Raw genomic sequence first — 24319 nt, forward strand, 5'->3', positions numbered from 1 at the left:
GACTTGGTAACATCTTCCTAAAACCATGTCTAAGAGGTTATAACCCAAATCTTCAGTTTGTCTTCTAAACACTCACATTCTTCACCATGCACCTAGTGTACCTTGGTGCCTCCAACATACCAAAAATTTTCCTTGGCTTCATACCATGACCCCAAAAACTTGGATCATCTCAAAACATCCCATATAACATGTTCCAACTCCTTGCACACTCTTAGCAACTCATATCTTACACTTTCTCAATTTTGCCTCTTCTAGGCTTGTTCCAACTAGCCCTTGCCAATCACTAATTTGTTGTTTTCTCCAAAATTTCCCACATAAATTCCTAAAATATTAGGTGATTAAAATACCTTTTTCCTCACTCTAAAATATACTCCAAAACCAACTACACTTGTTTTGTAAAATATCACTCAAAACTGGCTATTTCAGTCTGCCAACTAGGCCTAGTTTGAGGCCATTTACAAAGAAAATCACAATCCCTTGACTCTTGGAACTCCCATGACCCAAAAAAGTCTTAATAAATGACTCAAATGCAAGGATTCTTCTATTTTTTGGTCTCATGATCAACTTTACAGTGGTTTTTACAAAACCCTCCTTTCTAGCCCCTTTACCCTAGGGCTTTCTAGAAATCTTACTTTGCAACATCTCTAGAACCCCAAAATGGTTCAAAAACCTTCAATTTGGTTGTATTAGATATATTCCAACATAAAATTCAACTCTTTTTTGGAGAAAACACTAAATCCACCTTTGGAGCAGTCACATACCCCTTTTTATGCACTCTTTCTCACTCAACCCCATACCCTTGGGCATCAAAAAATCAACTCCAGGTTCTTCCCTGCACATGAATGATTAAAGAACATATTTTACAATATTATTGACCCATTCCACAAGCCCCAGTAACCACATAAAGTAGAATGGGTCAAATTCACAAAATGACTCTCAAACGCCTCTTAAATTGTCACCTACAATAGATTTTAGGACAGTCAATATGAAAATAAAAAAATGATTGACTAAACCTTCATACCAATGCTAAATGAAATTTAAAACATTTCCCTATCACCTCCAAAAAGAATCAGATCAAAAGGTACTATGAAAATGAAATTACAGCAATTACAAGTTTAGATTTTTGATCAAAAATTTAGGGAAAACTATGCATTCATTGCTCAAACTTCAAAACTCTTAAATTACCAATCAATTTCAACCATCCAAACTTGTCTCCCACATGTGGGAATGAGGTTTTAAACTCATTTAGACTCTCAAAACCAAATGAAACCTCCCTAACTACCCCTCTAACCACCTTTGTGCATTAATCACCTTATTTTGTTGTCAAATTGACACTTTTAGTTGTCAATTGACAAGTTTTTGATATTCCTTGCTACATGACTATCCCATTACATTAATATAGTCATTTGAGACCTTATTAAACACAAAAAATTAAACAAAAATCATATCTACCCTTTGGACCCCTTACATGACTCGATTAAGCCCATTTTGGCTTATATTGCCAATGTTGGCAATTTTACAAAATATTGCACTTTTAGTGCCTTTTACATTTTTTAGAGGCTTTGATATCCTTATTACATTATTCAAGACATTTATAGGTCTTTTCTATCCATCCCTAACCTAGGATCAATCCAAATCCATTCCTAGTGACCCCTACGTACCTTGTAGACTCAATAATGCCATTAAGGCTTACATTAAAGCTTTGATTACAATATGATCAATCTATGATCAAAACAAGATCGCATGTCCATGATTAAACTCATTACAAGTTTTAATGATCTTAGAAGGCCATTTTTCTTCCAATCCACCTAAGGATTGCTCATCTTGCCTCTTGCTTGTGACCTTGGTGCTCCTGCACCAATGTTGGCCAACAATTGGAAAATTTATGTTATCAATTGAGCTACTAGATATTTTCATTTTTCATTTTTTGCCTTGAGAAAATTCTTACACTTAGCATAGCTACTATCTTTCAAAATTTCTTTCTTATCCTTACAAATATTGGATTTGAGTGTAATTTCAATATTTGGTAGCTTATTACCAAGAGTAGTCATCTCATAGAAAAAAAGTCTTCCAGCCTAAGCTTCTCTTGAAACTTGTTTTATAGTTCTTAATTTCAAAACAAATATGACTTTTTCATTGTAACATGTAGGCATAGATCTCATAATTTTACTCATGTTCATCATCATCGCTTAATGGTGTAGGGGCACCAAGGTCATTCTATGAAGATAAATTCATTGAAGACACCAAGGACTAAGGATCCAATGGAATTCTAATACAGGGAGACTCTACCCTGCAAGTGGACTCCACTTCACAAGCCCAACCCTCAAACTTAGGGTACTCAAACAACTTGAATCAACACCTAGGAACTCCTTACCACCAATAGGCCTACAAAGGCAAATACTTCTTAAATGGTTTCAACACCTGAATTTTTAGATGGAAATGGTTATTCTAGACTCAAACCAATAAGAAAAATCCCAAACTTGAGGTTTCTCAACAATCAACAATCAAATTTTAAAATTGTTACCAACAATTCCTACTAGGACAATTTCTAGTTTTAACGGTCAAACTCCCAAACTATACAAAGAACCCCCTGCTATTTTTTCATTTTGAAACACTCTTCAACATCCCCTAAGAGATTCCAAAATATTAACCACCAACTTGGTTCCAACATCAAGTTATGCCCACTTTGTGTCACAGTTCTAAATGGCTAGTTTAGGTTAGGTTACAAGGAAAACATAAACAAATGGGTTCATAGACTTGGTTCAAACCCTTGGATCTCTTCTATACATCAAAATTTTCCTTCTAGACCTTTCACTTGGGTTAGATTAATCAATTTGGGAGCTCGATCCTTCTTTTTCCTTCAAATCTAGACTAGACATAAGATTATGTTCAGTCTAGGGCTTGCTGGTAAAAATAGATGCCATGCTCCTGTAGCCCTAAATCTCTACCATCTCAAAGAACCCTCTCCTAGCTTGTATTCTACAAAGTGGAATTGAAATCCCATAGTGGGTTTGCAAGTTAGGATTCCATCTTGCTTAAACTCTCAAATTTGGAGTAAATCTGACCTATATGTACTAAAACTGATATAAATTTTGTTGTATAAAAGATAAAGACCTCAAACGAATTGCAATGGAATTCATAATCAACCCTCTATCCAACCATATAAGACTTGTACCACCACCAATCCGTATAGGCCATACATAATTGAAAAAATAGTTAAAAAGGTATAAAATCTGAGTTTTTTATTCACCAATGATGCCCACCGTCCATACAATGACCTTTCCCACATGTGGGGATCTTAAGTACATGCCTTTGAATAATTATAAATTCCATTTGGATGGTTGGAACACCATACAACCTCATTTTTAGTTTGACAACTAATATTTACAAAAATTGCTCTTTAGCAACTTTTTGCATTTTGCAATTTTTTAGGTTGGTTTAGTGGTTTTGAGTCCTATAATAATCATTTAGAATGATTATGATTCATTTGAGTTGGTGGTTAGTTGAAATTCCAAAAAGTGCAAAAATTACAAAGTTGCATTAGCAACTTTTGCAACAATTTAGCAACTTTTAGGAAATAATCATAAAACTATCTTTGGACGGTTGAAACTGTTTGTAAATGCCTTTAGAGGCCATTTTCACTCGAATGAGAGGCATAGAAGGCGTTTGATATGTTTTGCTTCCAAGAATCTAATATAAAACCCATTGTTCCAGCATTTTATGACTGTTTTTGGCCGTATAGTACAGATTTTTCGGATTGAAAGGGTGATGTTTTGCATTGATCAGTTAGTGTATCTAATTTGAATAATTTTGGAGGTGATTTGAAGGACAGATTAGTTTCCATTTGCAAGTTATACATTTTTCCTTCCTCACTGCCTGTGAAACCCTTGAACCTGGGGTTTGGCCAAAGAAATGGCCCTAGTTTGAGTTCCCACAGTTAGAATTTCTTTGAAACTTGCATGGGGTAGGCTAGGGATATGTATTTTCATATTTTGATGGTTTTGGAATAGGGGGTTGAATTGGGAATAAATGGGAGCAAGCCCTAGGTCTAATAAGACCCATGTATTAGACCTAGATTTGATGTTTTGGTTAAGTAATGAAAAGAATAGGAGTTGAGTACTTGTCAAATTAGGAAAACACCTTCATCTAACCTAGAAGAATGTTATTGAGTTGAAGAATGAAGTCCATGCACCCATTTCTTGGTCTTTTCTTTGTAAACCATGCCTAAACTTGCTATTTAGGCCTATGTGCAAGGTAGGGTTAGTGTATGCTGGAGTGGAGTGGAGTTTTGAAACTATGGTGTCTGTGGTGTCAGTTTTCATTAGATGATGCATGCTGAGGTTCCAACCATTGATACACCTTGTTTTGGTCATTTTAAAGTTGATTTAAACCATCTTTAAGTGTGTGGGGAATCTTGAAGTTCCAAAGTCTCATTCTTGTCACTTTGTGTGAAGAACAATGCCAATTGCTACATTACTGGTTTGTGAATAATAACAATAAATCTAACCACTATTTTATAGTTTGGATTGTGTTGGATGGTTTTAGGTCTCTATTGATGTAGGGGAGGTTGCAGTTGTTGATGTCACATTGTGTTAAGGTTGAGTGAATGAGATTTTGGTTGGTACAAGGGGGAAGTAGTTGGTATTCAGTCTTGAATGAAAATATCTATACCAAACAAAGTACCCCATATCTATAGTCAAATCTTACACAGTACATGTGTATCACTTGGAATATGAAAATATATCAAACTTCTAAATATATTGAAGTGACGAACATCTAGCTTCTTCCCTATGAAAGCTTCCTCTGGTGTCATCTTCCCTAGCATCTTGTGTGGAGATTTGTTGTATCTGTATACTATTGTACTACATGTCTTTTCCCATAGGTAACAAGGCATGTCCTGGTCATGTAGCATATAACACTTTCTACCTTATATATATATATATATATATATATATATATATATATATATATATATATATATATATATATATATATATATCTAATAAGGAATATTTCAATCTCAACAACTCCATTCTACTATATATTATAAGGAATATTTCAATATGTTTTGATTCCTTCCCTGGTATTCCCTTTGTACTAGATCAAGAACAACCTCAAATCTAGTGTCACTCATTAGAAAAGATTCTTTTTCACTTCTTAGAGATTCCAAAAGATCAAACTCCAACTCTGTTCCAGCACAAAGTTGCCAACTACCAAATCTCTCTCACCTTTTGTCATGGGATTGAACTGTTTGCTCCATTAGATCTAGGTGGCCAGGTAAACCCTATCCCCAACCTCATCCTATCCCCTTTAGTGCTCACATGTTCTCAGGCATGCCAAACCAAAACGTCCCTAAGGATCACTAAATGCCATATGGCTGCGATCTTTGATGGGGCATATCTTAGATTTCGTGCGAGGTATGGATGCAATTCCAATTCCAACAAGATTGTGTTGCAGAGACCTACAATAACCTCTCTCTCTTTTTTAAGATCACACTCTATTTTTATTTTACGACACCATCTCAAATAATGTTGAAACTTGTAGTGTTGGCCAGTACAAAGTTGCCAACAACCAAATCTCTCTCACCTTTCATAGTGGGATCAAACTATCTACTCTGTTAGCTCAAGGTGGCTGGGTAAACCCCATCCCCAACATTGTCATGTCCCCTTCAGCGCTTGAACGTTCTCGAGCACGCTGAATCAGAACCTTCCTAAGGGTCACTAAATGCCATAGGGCTACAATCTTTGGCGAGGCATATCTCAGAGTTCATGCGAGGTATGGATGTGATTCTAATTCCTATAGGACTATGTTGTAGAGGCCTACAATAAGATCTCTCACTTTTTAGAGATCACACTCCATTTTCATTTTACGATGCCATCTCCGGTGATGTTGAAGCTTGCAGTGTTGGCCAGTACAAAGTTGCCAACTGCCAAATCTCTCTCACCTTTCATCATGGGATCAAACTGTCTACTCCGTTAGCTCTAGGTGGCTCGGTAAACCCTATCCCCAACCTTTTCCTATCCCCTTTAGCGCTCGAACATTCTCGAGCACGCTGAATCAAAATGTCCCTAAGGATCACTAAATGCCATAGGGCTGCGATCTTTGATGGGGCATAGCTCAAAGTTCGTGTGGGGTATGGATGTGATTCCAATTCCTATAGGACCGTGTTGTAGAGGCCTACAATAACCTCTCTCACTTTTTGGAGATCACACTTTGTTTTTATTTTACAATTCCATCTCAGGTGATGTTGAAACTTGTAGTGTTGGCCAGTACAAAGTTGCCAACAGTGAAATCTCTCTCACCTTTCATCATGGGATGAAACTGTCTACTCTATTAGCTTCGGTTGGCCGAGTAAACCCTATCCCCAACCTCATCCTATCCCCTTTAGTGCTCGAATGTTCTCGGGTACATCGAATTGGAATGTCCCTAAGGGTCACTAAATGCCATAGGGCTGCGATCTTTGACGGGGCATATCTTAGAGCTCGTGTAAAGTATGGATGTGATTCTAGTTCCTACAAGACCATATTGTAGAGGCCTACAATAACCTCTCTCACTTTTTGGAGATCACACTCCATTTTCATTTTATGATCCATCTCGGGTGATGTTGAAACTTGCAGTGTTGGCCAGTACAAAGTTGCCAACTGCCAAATTTCTCTCACCTTTCATCATGGGATTGAACTATCTACTCTGTTAGCTCTAGGTGGCTGATTAAACCCTTTCCCCAACCTCATCCTATCCTCTTCAGTGCTCAAATGTTCTCGGGCATGCCGAACTGGAATGTCCCTAAGGCTCACTAAATGCCATAGGGCTGCGATCTTTGACGGGGCATATCTCGGAGCTCATGTGAGGTATGGATGTGATTCTAGTTCCTACAGGATCATGTTACAGAGGCCTATAATAACCTCTCTCACTTTTTGGAGATCACACTCTATTTTCATTTTACGATGCCATCTCGGGTGATGCTAAAACTTGCAGTGTTGGCCAGTACAAAGTTGCCAACTGCCAAATCTCTCTCACCTTTCATCGTGGGATCGAACTGTCTACTCCATTAGCTTCAGGTGGCCGGGTAAACTCTATCCCCAACCTCATCCTATCCCTTTCAGCACTTGAACGTTCTCAGGCACGCCGAACTAGAATGTCCCTAAGGGTCACTAAATGCTATAGGGCTGTGATCATTGACGAGGCATATCTTAGAGCTCGTGTGAGGTATGGATGCAATTCTAGTTCCTATAGGACCGTTTTGTGGAGGCCTACAATAACCTCTCTCACTTTTTGGAGATCACACTTTGTTTTCATTTTATGATGCCATCTCGGGTGATGTTGAAACTTGCAGTGTTGGCCAATACAAAGTTGCCAACTGCCAAATCCCTCTCACCTTTCATCATGGGATCGAACTGTCTGCTTCATTAGCTCCAAGTGGTTGGGTAAACCCTATCCCCAACCTCGTTCTATCCCCTTTAGTACTCGAACGTTCTTGGGCACGTTGAACTGGAATGTTCCTAAGGGTCACTAAATGCCATAGGGCTGCAATCTTTGACAGGGCATATCTCAGAGCTCGTGTGAGGTATGGATGTGATTCTGTTAGAGTAATTATTTGTTTGCACTTATTAATTAAATCACTTTGATTTAATTAATTAAGTTTCCTATTACTCTAGTTTTCTTAAGCTATCTTGTAGGTGCATATAATTAATATTTTATTAATTATATTGTGCAACCTAGCTTTTTTAGGCTTTAAGTTACCCTTTTTGGGTTTCGATCTCCTTTATAAGGATTGATCTCTTTGTATTTTTTCATTATGAAGATCCGTTGAATAATATTTTCTTCGTCTGAGTTTTTCGGATCAAACCATTACCTCTTCTCGTCTTTTTCTTCTCCGTGACAGGTTTTCTTGGGCTTTGTGGATTTGTTGTGCACTTTTGCTCAAATCCTACATGGTATCAGAGCCAGATCTATTGTAGTTTGTTTGATGTTTCAAGAAAAAGGGAGAACAAGGGTTTGGCTGATCATATCTAGTGTTTTTTCGAGCTTTTTCTAAAAAAATAGTGGGGTCACTAATTTTTAGAGCAATTTGAGGCCAAACAGACCTCGCGGATGGATTCAGAAGGTGTCAAAACCCCCATTTTGATATAAAATTTGTCTGATTTGGACAACGTTGATCTAGGAGGCAAATTTTTTTGTCCAATAGGCCCGTATGACCCTTGGCACGAAGTTCGAGGCAAAAAATATTAAAAATTTGCAAAAAAAATTTGGTTTCCGACCGCCGCGGTTAGCAAAAACCACTAGTGGTCACTAAAACTACTAGTGGCTACAGTAAACCATCGGCGGTTACCGCCAGTGGTCTTGCAAACCACTCGCGGCTCGGTGGCCGCTGTGGCTCCATCGCCACCAGCGAACCACCCACCCTCTTCCTTCACCGGTGCAGTCGCCTTCAGACCTCCGTTTCACCACCATCACGGTCACAGCTCGGCCAAAGCACCGCTCCGCTGCCGCTCGCGGTATTTTTTTGTTTTTTATTTTTTTATTAAAAAAATAATTTTTCATGCATTTTCAGAGGCCCTGTCAGTTTTTCTTCCGTAACTTGAGCATACGGACGTATTTTTTTGGATCCAAAAAATGCATCAAAAAGCTAGTTCTGAGACGAAGATGATGGTACAAGTATTTTTGGATTTTGATGCAGTTTGGTTGCTTGTTTTGGCAGTCAAAGCTGGATGTTCTGTTTTGCACTCCGGGAGTCATATCTTGAGCATTCAATCTCCGTTTTTGGACTTCTTTATATCGTTGGAAAGCTCTTTCTGTGCTCTTTCTAGTGATGCTAGTTGTTGTTCTAGATTCTATTCCAGGCACATCCTATTCAGTCTTTTACATTTTGGCATTCTGGTAGATATCCTGTTTGTTTCAAGTCCAAGGATTGATTTTGTTGCTTCAGTTGCTTCGTTTTGGGCTCTAGCTTCTGTTGTTTTAGCCTTATGTTTTTTTTTATCATTGTTGATATTCATTGTAAGCATCTTTATGCAACACACTGAGATAAAGTGCCACTCTTGCGTTTTGGGATCCTTTTTATCATTGTGATTCGTTGTACTCGCACTATTTTATAAAGTGCCATGGGGGGATAGTTGTTTGTCGATTATAGGCCCTCTTTCTTTTTTGCCTCATGCAGTGTCGATGACACGTTCCTTTATGGGTGTCTGTACCTCACTCTCGATGTGTCTGGTTCCTGTGTTGTAGGAGATTCTTTGGCCCACCTTTTTAGTTGCCTGTCACCTCACCCCGTCTGCATTAAGGGGGGGTTATATTGTTGTTCTATGCTTCCTTGGTTCGATGGTTCATTAGTATGAGCTATGTATTTAGTACCTGATCCTACATACTAGGCAAATGTAGTGGCTAGCTACCTATGCATTTCGGTGAGATGGATCATCTACCATATAGACACACTTGGTTCATGCCTTCTGTTTCCATGGAGGTTCTACAAATCAACATTTTTGACAAAGTTTTGCCGTTCTTCATGCTTCAGTGATTCTCTTATGATCTCTTTGTTCCTTCTTCTGGAACATTCTTTGCTATCTCTTTTTGGAGTAGGGTTTTTCCCATGTGGTTTTCTCTATTTCTCCTCTTTGTAGAGATTTTGTTATGATTGGGTACTTGATCAGGCCTTGTTGCCAGGACCCAATTTTCTGCTTTCATAGCTATGCTAGGTTAGCTTACCTCCTGAGCTTCACTTAAGGGGGGGTGTTAGAGTAATTATTTGTTTGCACTTATTAATTAAATCACTTTGATTTAATTAATTAAGTTGCCTATTACACTAGTTTGCTTAAGCTATCTTGTAGGTGCATATAATTAATATTTTATTAATTATATTGTGCAACCTAGCTTTTTTAGGCTTTAGGTTACCCTTTTCGGGTTTCGATCTCCTTTATAAGGATTGATCTCTTTGTATTTTTTCATTATGAAGATCCATTGAATAATATTTTCTTCGTCTGAGTTTTTTAGATCAAACTCTTGCCTCTTCTTGTCTTTTTCTTCTCTGTGACAAGTTTTTTGCATGTAGGTTTTCTTGGGCTTCATGGATTTGTTGTGCGCTTTTGCTCAAATCCTATAGATTCTAGTTCCTACAGGACTGTGTTGTAGGCCTCTCTCACTTTTTGGAGATCACACTTCGTTTTCATTTTACGATGCCATCTCGAGTGATGCTAAAACTTGCAGTGTTGGCCAGTACAAAGTTGTCAACTGCCAAATCTCTCTCACCTTTCGTCGTGGGATCAAACTGTCTACTCTGTTAGCTCCGGGTGGCTGGGTAAATTCCAAAAGGGTGTCTGAATCTACCCATAGAATAGTTAGATTTCAACCTAAGAGGAATTTAAGTCCAGAAAATTAGAGTAGGAGACCTACAAGGAATTCTATGATAGTCAACATTTTGTACTATATGAAAATTGGAGGGTTAAACCAAGAGTTGATTCTCAATTAGTTCAACATAAGGAAGGTGTCCCAATAGAAACTTGGGGTTGATGAAGCCATTGGTGAAGAGTTACAGTTATTGGCTTGGAATAGGGCTAGTGTCCCGAAAACAAAAAGGTGCAAGATCTTGATTGGAGAAGTACTCACCTTGAAGGAGTTCAAAAATGACCCTATCACTTTAGATAGGCCACAAAAATGATATCCTAAAGGAGTAAGATATTATGAAGGCCACAAGTTTAGTTTGGTAGATTAGGAAGAAGAAAGTTCTTAAACATCACTTCTTGCTCAACATCTCTACATTAGTGAGGGGGAGATAAAGAGGATAGATGGCTACATAGATATGGAATTAAAATAGATATGGAAAAAATAGAAATATAAAGAGGGGGTGAATAAGAGAGAGTGAGATACAAGGATAACATGAGCCAAAACTACCAAATTGCAGTGCTTGAATCCTTCTTTAGAAAATTGACAACCAAATTTGAATACGAGTCTACAAAACAACATGTTCCTTCCACTTGTCATACTCTTTTATTTCCTTTTAAAGATGCTCTATGATTTTCCATAACATGCATTGTAAATTCGTTAACAAGTATAGCTCCCTCTTACAAGTATCTTATGTGTCATCTTAGATCCGTCCCCCTCTCATGTGAGATATCTCTCTTTCCTATACATCACAACTAGTTATTAAACTTTTATTTTTACATTAATCTAGTTACTATAGAATAATAACAACACATTCCAATCAACTGATGATTATGTTACAATCATTAATGTATGAAAACACATAAAACTATCAGTGATTATGTTACATTTATGATTTTTTAAATGACTTTTTTTGCAAATAATCCATCTTTTCTCTACTATCTCTAACATTTTTTAATTGATGATAAAGAATGGTGGTTATGTAATGAAGCTCAACAAGTTAATTGTGTCTTTTCTGCTTGTCTATATTCTTTTTGTAACAATGATTTTTTCTTCTACACAAACTTTGTGACCACTTGTGATCAATTTTTTATCTTATTTTTAACATAAATGTTTAGAGAACTTTTGATCTAATTTTTTTGGATAGAGTAATTTCAAACAAAGATAATTGTCAATAGGCCATTGATCTATTGATGAAGTTGAAATCTCTTTAAGCGTCTAGCAAATATCAATTTTACTGAATGTGAGACAAAATTTTTAATGAAAAATCTTCCATCAAAAAATTATTTTCATAAAAGACTAAAACTCTATTATAACTAAATTATTTATTATTTATAAAGATTATAAAAATAAGTACTAGAGAAGAGCCACAAGTGACCATGAAGATTCATATTGTAAAAATGGTATAACTAAGCCTATAATGAAGAAATATTTAGAGCAAAGATGTATCCATTAAAATCTTTAATAATAAATTAAATCAAAATCAATACAATTTATTACTTAAAGATATTCATAGTTCCATCTAACCACCTCTCAAATCAAAACATCATGGAGCCAAGATTGCAATCAAGGGACAAAAATAGACTTATTCAAAATAGCATCTACATATGGATTGTCATATAGCATAAGATTGCAATGAGCTCTACCTTGGACAACCTCCATGCAAATGTGTTGATCATTAGGATCATCATAATAAAATGCCCACTTATCAACCATTAAATCATCCTTAGCTTCCAACTTACAGTACACCCTTATTTTCACCTTCTCACCTCTCTTTGCAACATAAGCATGTTTCTTAACACTATCCCTATAACTCCAACGCTTGTTGAACATGGAGGAGATGCATAGAGATAGAGGGAAACAAAAGAAGGTGTAGGTAGACATGAAGATTAAAGGAAATAAAAACATAGTGATAAATGAATAGAGATATAAGAAGAGGATGAATGTGAGATAAAATAGAGAGAGTTAGGAAGACACAGAGAGACATCTAGATGGTGATATAGATTCATAAAGATTATCATATTAATACTTAGTTTTCTCTAATTCAAAAAATATTGAAGATATCATGCTAGAACTCTCTTATTGATATTGTATCGACTTCATACTTAATTTGTCTTCTTTAGGTCATCTTTTTTAAGTTTAAGTGTATGTGCATACATTAATGATTATTTGCAATTGTAAAACTTGATCTTCTTCTTATGTAACAATATTTATATGCTTAGATGAATACACTATTTATTTGATTATATATCTATAAAATTGGTCTGTACAATGAAGGCCAGTCGTCTACAATCCAAGGTTTTAATTCAGCTAACAAATGGAGAGCTTCTCAAGCTACTGATTTCTTTCATGGAGTTCCTAATAAATCTCAAGGTTCTCATTTAGGTGACCAATTTCCAGGAGGTCCACAAATATTGCCTGATAAAGTTTATTGCTAGGAGGTCCTAATCGATCTTGACTGATAAAGTTTATTGCCAATCAATATTGTATCAAAAATTCAAACTAATTAGGTATTGAATTAAACTTGATAAACAAATGATAGAGAAGGAAAACTTTAAACATGAACAAGATCATAAATCATATGATGATGACATATTGCAAATGAATAACTTATGCTTAAATAGTGATAAAGTTTATTGTTAATCAATATTCTATCAAAGTTTTGAGCAAATTAGGTATTGAATTTAATGTCATACATAAACATATCTAATTTAATGGCATACATGCACATATCTAATTTAATGTCATACACAAACATATATAATTTAATGTCATACATGAACAAACATATAATATAAAATGATAACCAATAATGTCATATATGAACAAACATATCATATATTAACCAATAATGTCATAAGTCGAATAATGTCATACATCAAATATAAAATGTCATATACATCAATGTGTATTGAATATGTCCACTAGTGCCTATATATATACATGTCTAGATCAACTATATCTTTTCTTTCCCACAAGGGGAAGGAAAAAAATCTCTCGACGTCTTCTATCATCGTGTGGAGGGAGACGGTGGAGATGACGGGGTCCTCCTGACACACTTGCTCGTCCTCTTGTTGAGGCTCTTCTCTAACTCGAGCCGATACAAAAAAAGTAGATATGAATCAATATTTATTATACGTTGAAATCAAATATATGTACACACAAAATCAATTATTTTCTTACCGCCATCAAATAGTCACTCTGTAAGTCCACCTCGAAGGCTTGTGGACGATTAGGCGTGACGAGACCCTCCATATCACTTAAAAATAACATTAGAAATTTTGAGACTAACTATTATAAACAACAACTAAAACAAAGAAAATTCTTTCATACTTTAGTCAATGGCTATGAGCTAGCCATAACTGCGGCCACTCCACGATCAACAAACTGTTGGAGATGAGGAGGGGTGTCCGATGTCATGAGTTGCATGTCATACAATACATGTTACATGTAACATGAAACATGAAACATGAAACAAATATAATCAAATGAATTAAATTAACATGAAACAACTGTACCTATAGGAAGCTCGCATAATGTCTATGCTCCGAGTCTGTAGTAAAGGTTGAGGGTCCTATAGAGAACTGATGCACATGCATAATTTTTTTGTCAATCCTTAATATGATTACTTAATAAGTATATGTATTAATTAAAATGATTAAATCAATACATACCTCTGGACTCATAGAGGGGACAAAAAATGGGCCCAGAGGATCGCTTCTAGGCTCGACAACACTCTGACCCTGAATTTTGAACAATGTCAATAGATGCTAATTAATTAATCATTCACTATACATATGAAGTGTGATCAAATTAGTAAATTATAATTGTAATTTACTTGTGTGTCAATGCCAAATGTGTCGTTCAGGGACTGATCAGTGATGAGCCCATCATCCGCACCATCTCCAGCATGAGTGCCAAATGCGCATAGGGATCTGCATGAAGTGCACATGTGACCATGACACACAGAAGGCTCCCCCTCAACTAATGGGCTCGTGGAATGGATAAGGGTATGTGTCAAAGCATTAAAGGTCCCTAGAGCACTAACCTCTACATGTTCCTTCACAAGTGAAGGAATAGTCACATGCTCACGTTGTGGCTTGACCACAAGTGCCCTAACTACATTAGGGTCACAACGTCCTCCTGGCCTTTCAAATGATGAGCCCCCACCTCTACCCTGAGAGTCTAATATATCAAAATAATTGGGGATCTCCCCAAGGACAAACTCACAATATAATTTTTTCAAAAAATACATGGGGACCTCGTGATTGTTGCAAGGAGGGACATCAAGAACCATCCACCATCTATCCCAAAAATTATTTCTAATAGCATCATGAATGCACCAATGGATGGGGAACCATTTAGTACCCTCTCTAACAGTATTTTGCTCACCGAGTTTTCTAAATAATGCACATATTCTACCTTTTGGTATTTCTTTTTTTTAAACATCTTCATATGACAATTTATTTGAATAAAATCTTTTTGTTCATCCCTCTTAACCTGCCAAATATCTAACTGACCACTAACTAAGTCTATCTGGGTCTTAATGGGTTCGAGGGATGATGCCAATTGAGCCCTCATTGGATTGGTTTGTCCAGATTCTTTCAACCGAGTAATGAGTCCTTCTAATTCGGTTTTGCCTCTCTCTTTCATTTATTGTATTTTCTTGTGTGCCTGGCAGAGGTCTTGCAATTGGTTCGAGTTGTGGAATTTGTTGTTCTTCTTGGGGAGGGTTTTGGTTTTGAGAGTTTTGAGGTTCTTGTGGATTTGCCAATTGATTATGGACATTTCTTGATAAAAAATCAATTGAAATCCAAATAAATAAATAAATTTAAATAAAAATTGTAAAAACCCTACAAAACAATATAAAAAACCTACAAAACAATATGAAAAACATATCAAACAATGCAAAATGAAGTTAAGATCACATACGACGTGGGCATGGGCATGCTTGTGATCTCGGATTTTACCGGCGAGGAGGCATATTGGCAACTAGGATGGCAAAAACCTTTGTTTCTTGAACCTGCGTGCATGCTGCTAGTGTAGGAATGCGAAAAAACAAAGATGAAAATGATGGGTTGCGGGTATGCAACCCATCTATAAAAAATTCACTTTTTCAAAAGCGCGTACACGCTATTAAAAATAGAAAAAAAAAAGAGTTGTCGCCTTTTTGGCACCACAACTTGGTGCATATACCCTTGGATATTACTTTTGATGGTGCATTTATTGTGAGTTGTTAATCATTAATTGGATGTCATTTATTGTTGACAATTGACTTTTATTAATGAATGATCAATTATTCATTAGTGGTGTTTTTATTGTTGGAGTTAGTGATTGGTAGTTCACTTTTAATGATAATAGTTGTTATTTGTTGGTCATTATGTTTGTGACACTTAACATTGATTTCAAGGTGGTTGTATATTTTTGGTCTTGGTATTTGTATTTTGACTTAGTATGAGATGTTAGTATTAGAATGAGTGTCCTTTCGATTTTGATTATCTTTTCTTCTTGAGTAGTTTGTGTTACCCTTGAGGTAGTTTTGGATATCAAGATTCCTTTCCTAAGATTATTTTATGATTTAATTATCTGTGTGTGGATTGTACATTATCTCTCCTACACGGTGGGAGTGGGAGCCTGATTAGGTGACCACATGGTCAGGAGGTAATGTATTCTTACCATTTGGGTTCCCCTCAGATTGATAGATGTTGGATGCTCCTTGATACAGTAGTACCATTATCATTCTTTCTTTTATCTTGAAGACTTCATTTCATTTGACATATCTATGTATCATGTGTTTTGAGATCCTATAGGATATGGTATTGTATATTGATGTACTTGTATCTTTTTTCAATACTTTGTGACATATGCAATGGATGTTTTTCATTAGATGTGCTTTCATATTATTAATTGCACTTATGCATTTGCTTATATGACTATGTGTTTATTCATTTTATGATTATGGACATTGTAATTGAGACTTAAACTTATTAATAAAATTTTCTTAAAATGTGACTCAACGTGGAGGAACCCTTAAGGAACTGAAGCTGTATTTGTAATTGATTACGTGTTCTTAATGTGTATATATATATTGCTTCCACATTATTGTTGTTTTAATGTTGTTTAAACTTCAAAAAAAAAAAAAAATTAGTTCAGTAAACTTTGTAACATATTAGGTTTATATTGCTTCCGCATTGTTGTTGCTTTAATGTTGTTTAAACTTAAAAAAAAAATAGTTCAATAAACTTTGTAACATATTAGGTTTATTTCTTTTGAGTTCCCAAACAGGATGTTACACAAAAACTTTAAAGGTAAAGGCTTCTACGGTAAAGGTAAAAGCTTTTTCTAAGGTAAAGGCTAGGTAAAGGCTTCTAAGGTAAAGGTAAAAGGTAAAGGCTTCTAAGGTTGATGAAATTTTTTGATGAGAAATTCAAATAAGCTACAAGTCTTTCCTAAGGTTGATGAAAATGTATAGTTTCTTCTTTTTGCCCCACCCCACTCCATATAATTGTAGGGCTATCGCTCAATGCAAATTGGAAACCGGTCGTGCCCGATCCCATGAGAAATGAATTTTTTTGATAAGAAATTCAAATAAGCTATGAGTCTTTAAAAATATATAATTTCTAAAAGGTAAAAGCATAAAAATGTAAAGTCAAAATATTTTTTGATGAGAAATTCAAATAAGCTATGAGTCTTAAAAATATATAATCTCTAAAAGGTAAAGGCATAAAAATGTAAAGTCAAAAACTTTAGGTTAAAAGGTAAGGTAAAGGCATAAAACAATGTAAAGTCAAAAACTTTAAAAGGTAAAGACTTCTAGTTTTGTGATATTGCTATCAGGATTTAACACTCATTGACCCATATTTCATGAGTAGTGATTCAACATGAATCCATCTCTCATGAGAGTAAATGGAACACTTAGCACTAGATCCACTTAGCACTCATTGGATCTAGGTGATGCTCATAGGGGTGAAGCACTAGGACTTCTCGGGAGGTCACCCATCCCAGTACTACTCCAGCCTAAGCATGCTTAACTACGGAATTTCCTCCATGGTTAAACCCAAAGCTTGCAACCCCATTTGCAAAACCTTCACCAAGTGTTGTGCCTTACTCATTGACCCATATTTCATGAGTAGTGATTCAACATGAATCCATCTCTCATGAGAGTAAATGGAACACTTAGCACTAGATCCACTTAGCACTCATTGGATCTAGGTGATGCTCACAGAGGTGAAGCACTAGGACTTCTCGGGAGGTCACCCATCCCAGTACTACTCCAGCCTGAGCATGCTTAACTACGGAATTTCCTCCATGGTTAAACCCAAAGCTTGCAACCCCATTTGCAAAACCTTCACCAAGTGTTGTGCCTTACTCATTGACCCATATTTCATGAGTAGTGATTCAACATGAATCCATCTCTCATGAGAGTAAATGGAACACTTAGCACTAGATCCACTTAGCACTCATTGGATCTAGGTGATGCTCACAGGGGTGAAGCACTAGGACTTCTCGGGAGGTCACCCATCCCAGTACTACTCCAGCCTGAGCATGCTTAACTACGAAATTTCCTCCATGGTTAAACCCAAAGCTTGCAACCCCATTTGCAAAACCTTCACCAAGTGTTGTGCCTTATGAACCATTCATTAAAAAGCCTCTTAAGCTTATCTCCTACTTATCAACTTCTAGTTTTGATTTCAGTTTTGATTTTGAAGCGAGTCTTATCAGTTTTGATTTCAATGAGTCTTAAAAAAAAAAAAAAAATTTAAAAAATTTAAAAGGTAAAGGCTTTTAGATTTGATAAGAAATTCAAATAAACTACGAGTCTACAAAATATGGTTTATGAATTATGTGGTACAATGGAAGTTGAATTTTTAATTTTTTTTTTTAAAAATAATTTTTTAATATAAAAAATAGATTTTAAAACGGTCTAATGGAAGTTAAAAAATTAAAATCAAATTTTTTAAAATGTAAGGACTTCTATATTTGATGGGAAATCCAAACACACTCATCCACATAGGACCCCTGCTTAAGATTTCAATATCCTCACGTCTCTTAAAATTATTTGTATAAAATAAAAAAATCCTCTAAGAATAAGATTGCCCTTGACTAAAAGTTACACATACCAATATCAGTATTCTATCCCATGTTTCTTAAAATGTTTTTATAAAATAAGGAACCCTCAACACTGCTTACAAAATAAGGAACCCTCAACACTGCTTACACTTTGAATAACCGAAGCTTACAGTTCCGTCAAAGCTTTGAATGTTCCTCCAAGTTACAGAATAGTGCAAGTATTGATCAAAGTTGGAACATACCAATATATATTCATTGCTATTACATCTCCCTCCATTTTATTCCGTCCACCACATCGAACTTTAAATTCATCTATTCTTTTAAGCTTGGAAATCTTGAGCGCTAAATTTGTATTTCTTCATGTTAATTGTTTGAGTAATACTAGGTTATTAATTGTTTCTCTGAAATCATGCAACATAAGCTGTAAATATGAATCTCCATTCCAACATACATGTTCTCTTGGTGCATGCATGGCTGCCCTAGAAAGAGTTTGTCTTGACAAATTGAACAATATAACAATATAAACATGAATAAAAATTAGGAAGTATATTGTCACATTTGACACCTGACCTAACATTACAGCCTAATTATAGATTTCCCTCTGAGAAAGAAAAAGAAAGACGAGAAAGAAACCCTAATGTTTATTGGATGGATTATGCAGGGGATCTCTCAGATTTGTGAATGCGAGGAGAGAGAGATTGCTGCTGCTGATGTTGTTGAACAACAGAGGAGGGATAGACAAGGAGCTTCTTTCCTCCTGTGATGTCAGTGATTCTGGTAATTGGGGGCTGTTTCTTCGCAAAGTGGCTGAAGAAGAGCAATCGATATGTCCACTCAAGAACATCAGGAGCAAATACTTTGTAGAGAAAGAAGACGTTGTACCACATTGGAAACCTCACATAACGCTGCCCTCTGCATGCCCCTGACACTATTATCCTCGCACATTCTTCCGTGTATGCCACTGGAAATGGGTTTACATGTACCTGCAACACATTCATTCAAATAGACTATAATCATTGAGAATTTGTAGAGCCCTTTCGTTTCTAGAGTAAAAGTGTAAACAAAATCTACTGGCTGACCAATCTTATCCTTCCTCCATTTTAACAGCCTATTGAAGTCTCTAAGCCAATTTATAATTGCAGGGCATGCGCATTGGCAGAACTCAAGTTTCCAAGCTTGGGCAATTGAAGCTATATCCACCATGTAGAATTTATTTACATCCAAGTGTTTTAGATCCCACTCCATGACCCATCATTTTCTAGATTGAGAGCTCTTTCTAGAGCCCTTTTATCTAGATTATCCCGATCATGGAGCAATCATCGTGGAGTGTGATCAGATCGTTTTCGTTCTAAAGTGGATCATGTAGTGTAACCCAAAACGTTTTGAATTCTGATGCAAATAAATTCTATGTGGTTGAATCTTGAAGCACAATGCAATAATCGTTATGGACTCGAAATTTAATGCCCACAGTAGAGATCTAATGTGTTGAATGTGATTGTGTCAAATTCTTTCCACAAAATATTTCAAATTTTAATGCAAACAAATTCTACATGGTTGAGTCCAGAAGAAAACCACAACCATCATTATGGGAAGGAAATTTAATCTCTGGTCTATGGAAATGTAATCTGTGGAGTGTGGTTGTGTTTGATTCTCTCACCCTTCCAATTGCAATGCAGATAGTTTCAAACTTTGCGATCCAATTGCAATGCAGATAGTTTCAATGCTTTGGACCTCTAAACTTTGTATTCGGCCTAAACATCACGCTAAAGCTTGATTCCTAAACTAAAAGTGTTAAATAGTCAAAATTAACTTTTTTTTTTTTTTTTAATAAACTTTGGCCTGCTACTTTGCCATTGCCATTGGCTTAAACATCACACACTAAAGCTTGATTCCTATGCTGTAGCATTGCCATTGGCTTAAACATCACACACTAAAGCATCACACACTAAAGCTTAATTCCTATGCTAAAAAGGTTAAATAGTCAAATTGACTTATTTTGTAAGCTTAACCTTTGTGCTCAATGTGCTAAAGGGATTGGGGTTCCCTAGATTGAGCACCTGAGCTACAGATCAGTGCCTTCAAGGGAGAAGGATTTCCAGGATCGAACACTTTGAGCTCTAGTTCAATGCTCTTAGGGGAAAGGGAATTCGAACAAAACCATGTTTCCTTACAAAGGATTAATCATCATGTTCTAATGGCATCTCAAAATAAAAATTCATTGAGATCATTCAAAGATAACTGAATTTAATATAAAACTAAGATTAATTAAAAATACTCACTTCCCTGGGTTCCTCCTGCAACTGCACTTCTCCTTCTTCTGTCATGAACCTTCCTCTAGTCAACTCACTTTCGATCCAACCAGGGGTTGCAATTGTTATACCGACAGCATCTCCAACCTCAACCCTCAGCGTCTCGTAGAAATTTATCACTGCTGCTTTGGCTGCCTGTTCATTAGTTTTAGGAATAGTCAAATTGCATTTTCATATGCAAATGAAGCTCGAAGGAGATCTAATAACTTAAACAATAACTACAGGGGAGCTGAGTTGTATATGTAGAATGAGTATAGCATCTCAGAAATGTATGGATCACAATTGACGGATAAAGAGCAACATCTTGTCATATACAATCTGCTGGGTTTTCCTCTAAAACAAAAAAGCATTTTAGAATCAAAGGATCATAATATTGAATATGTTTAATGAAAATTTGTGTATCATCATAAGCAACTTGTATTCTATAGGCCTAGAGCCTCTATAATTCAAGACTAATTGTAGGATTTATGTGTTTACACTGTAGAGACTCATTCTAGGCATGGGTAACCAGCCTTCCACAGATGCATTTACTACAACCCTCCCATTTCTTCGGCGCAAATGGGGAAGAGCAAAGAATGTAGGGTACACGCTTCCCCAAAAGTTTATATTCTGAAAAGCAAAAGCCAGAATTAATGAGCATATAATTTTAGAAAACCCCCACAAAAAGAAGTTGAAAAAACCAAAGGAGAAAACAGGGTGATGCTTAGGGTATCCAGGGTTTTGATCGGTGTGAAAATCCTATTTAGCCACTTACCATCATATGTGCAAATCCTGAAGTATCACCCGCCTCTTCGAACAGGAAACTATGGCCAAAGCCAGTATTGTTCACCAAATGATCCACTGCAAAACATTTCATGATTTATAATTTCAGAACTGAAGTGCCCTTGTTCTAATGACTTATGAATGATACAGAGGATTTGAACATAAAAAAAGTGGGCATGCCATACACTGGCCATATTGGCTAATGGTGTCATCGATGAACCTCTTGCATTCTTCTTCCTTCACCACATCTGCAGCCATAATTGAAACATTTCTGGCTCCTAAAGAACGAGCTCTATCCCTTATAGATCTCAGCCTCTCCTCTCTCCGAGCTACTAGTACCAGATTGGCTCTCCTTTTTGCATACTGATACGCAATTTGCTGCAATATATATAATATCTAGTACAGTAGGTCAAGATAGAAAGTATATTGATGCAATTAGTGCACTATAAAGTACAAAAGGCTAAACAACTATACCAGAATTCATATTACTAAGTCACATCGCTTCTGAAAGACATCAGTTATATGACAGCCCATATAGAGGCATAAATGTTCGACAATATGCCTCTTAGATTTGGAGGCCTTATGCTTCCTTTCATTAATATCAAAGCTTGATTTATGTCTTCTAGGATTTGAAACCTTAACACAGTTACACTTCCTTTCGTTACTCTCAAGGAAAAGGTAAAATCCACACCAAAAATACCAGTCCACCAAAAACATAGTATCCATCTATATGTTTTGCTCCTACACCCACAGTCACACATACCCACACACAAAAGAAACAAGATATATCTGTTGAGAAGGAGGAGATATTTTTCACAAGATACATCTGTTTCAAATCATAGCGTTTGCAAAAATCATATTGATTTCTCAAACAAGAGACCTCATAACTTTAATTTTCATTTAAAAGAGCACCTGCACACCACTCAAGTTTTTCATGAAGCTATCAATCAACCTAACAAGCATATAAACAAGGGCAACGAATACATATAAAATTCCCTCAGTATTACAGTAATATCAGGAACTTGAAAACCTACAATTGAACAAGTAGGTTCATAAAGCATAAAACATAAGGAAAACATTGTGAAATCTCAGAAGTTGGCCAGAGATTAAGTTTGTTCTGCTGAAGTCTATTTTCATAGAGGGCTTCAGTATTCTATAGCAATTCAATTATATCAAAGACGAGAAACTACATCTTCCAAGCAAATATTTAGCACTGTAATGAACTTGAGAACCCACAATTCAACAAGGAGGCCTATAAACCATAAAAGAAAACGAAAATATTGTGGTTTTAAAATTTGGCAAGAGATATGGTTTGAATTGCTGATATCAATTACTACATGGTTTAACTATTCGTCCAAACAAAGAGGTCACCCAAAAATCACTATTGAAAACTATGCCCTGCAAAATCTGTATCTTAAAGAAAATTAAGAATAAAATTGAAAACATATTGAATCCTGATTCCACTAACCTCACCAATCCCAGATGAAGCTCCGGTTATAACGACCACCTTTCCCTCCATATTCTCGCTGTAGATGGTGTGAAGAATCCAATCACAAGCAGTAAGAAATGCCAAGGAAGGCCATGCAAATGCCAATATAATCATCCCTGCAGGGGGTACCACCAAATTCAATACAAAATTCATCAATTCCATCCTCTTCTCCTCACCTCACCACTGTAACGAGCAATCAAAACCAGTTCAAAGTTCGAATCTCTGGAGTTCTACAGAGCAAAGCCTCGTTATGTTCGAAAAATATGTGAGCCTTGCATTAATAGAATCAGTAGCAAAGGTGGTAAAGAGGCCAAAAGATAACGATGGCATCAGAGATTCGGTGGAGGAAGAGATGTATGTAAGAGGTGATAGGAAGAACACACGTTTCATCGAAATTGCCAGGTGGAAGACATGTGCACTCTTTTCTTCTAATGCAGACAACTTCCCCCGAGATAACTACAAGCCATGAAAATTTATCTTCATATGTTTCTGTGATTCGTTCTGCATAAAAGCTATGTGTAAAAGGATCAGAACAAAATATTGTGAAACCCAAAAAGTTCAACACAAAATACAATCTATTTTCATATGATTTTGTGTACATTTTGCAGAGAAGCCATGTGTAAGACGGTCTGTAAGGGCGTATTGTGAAACCCAAAAGGTAAACAGGATTACAACACTTAATCCAGAAATTATTTGACTAAGTAATCCAGAAATTATTTGACTAAGTACACAGTTTAATCCAGAAGGTTTTTCTAGTTTTGATCCATGTCTCTTCTATCAATTCAATCCAGGAAAGATTGTCCCTATGAACAGGTCTGCTTAAATCTCTCCAGCACAGATGTGATTGTTTGCACTCTAGGGATACTTTTCGTGATTTAAGGATTGGGCTTTGCTTCTTTAAATTTAAATTCTAATGTTGGTGAATTGGCTTCTTAATTTTCCGACCTTGAATCTACTCTATACAGATTTTGTAAATTTGTCCCCCCTTTATTCTTTGGCATGTCTAGCTGGCAAGAAATAGGAGGATTTTTGAAGACTTGGAGTTGTGCACATTTGAAGACTTGGAGTTGTGCTCACTGTATTTAGGAAACTATCCTGGTAAAATGTGACTTGTTGGGTTGCATAGAACTCAAAATGTTGACATTTGCACTTGCCTGCCCTTTTTTCTATAGGGAGGTGTTCCTAGGTTTGTGGGTGAGTGCATCAAGATGGTGTACAAAAAAGGTACAAGTGGACACCTTTTTTTTCTTAAATTAAGTAAACCTAAATTTAAACGAGACATTTGAGGGTCATCCACTAAAAATAACAAGATGTA

The 24319-nt window shown here is 36.2% G+C and overlaps 1 protein-coding gene across 1 annotated transcript; it reads right to left on the reverse strand.

Moving 5' to 3' along the window:
* Positions 1-18779: 18779 nt before the first annotated feature.
* Positions 18780-23671, reverse strand: LOC149569040 (11-beta-hydroxysteroid dehydrogenase-like). The gene is made up of 6 exons (XM_089817687.1): positions 22984-23671; positions 21701-21893; positions 21508-21593; positions 21231-21362; positions 20724-20888; positions 18780-19427 (listed from the first exon to the last, which is right to left on the reverse strand). The coding sequence occupies exons 1-6, from the start codon at positions 23164-23166 to the stop codon at positions 19098-19100; spliced, it is 1089 nt and encodes a 362-aa protein (XP_089673813.1). The 5' UTR covers positions 23167-23671; the 3' UTR covers positions 18780-19097.
* Positions 23672-24319: the final 648 nt, after the last annotated feature.

The sequence above is a fragment of the Cupressus sempervirens genome, chromosome 3 (assembly GCF_028749045.1).
Source record: "Cupressus sempervirens isolate cs-2001-9-10 chromosome 3, ASM2874904v1, whole genome shotgun sequence".
NCBI lineage: Eukaryota > Viridiplantae > Streptophyta > Pinopsida > Cupressales > Cupressaceae > Cupressus > Cupressus sempervirens.

Excerpts from the sequence above, each read along its gene's own strand:
- LOC149569040 (XM_089817687.1), bottom strand. The coding sequence starts at position 23,166 with ATGGAATTGATGAATTTTGTATTGAATTTGGTGGTACCCCCTGCAGGG. Across the intron at positions 21,894-22,983 it reads CTTCATCTGGGATTGGTGAG|CAAATTGCGTATCAGTATGC; the intron begins GTTAGTGGAATC and ends TATATATTGCAG. Across the intron at positions 21,594-21,700 it reads CATTAGCCAATATGGCCAGT|TGGATCATTTGGTGAACAAT; the intron begins GTATGGCATGCC and ends AATGTTTTGCAG.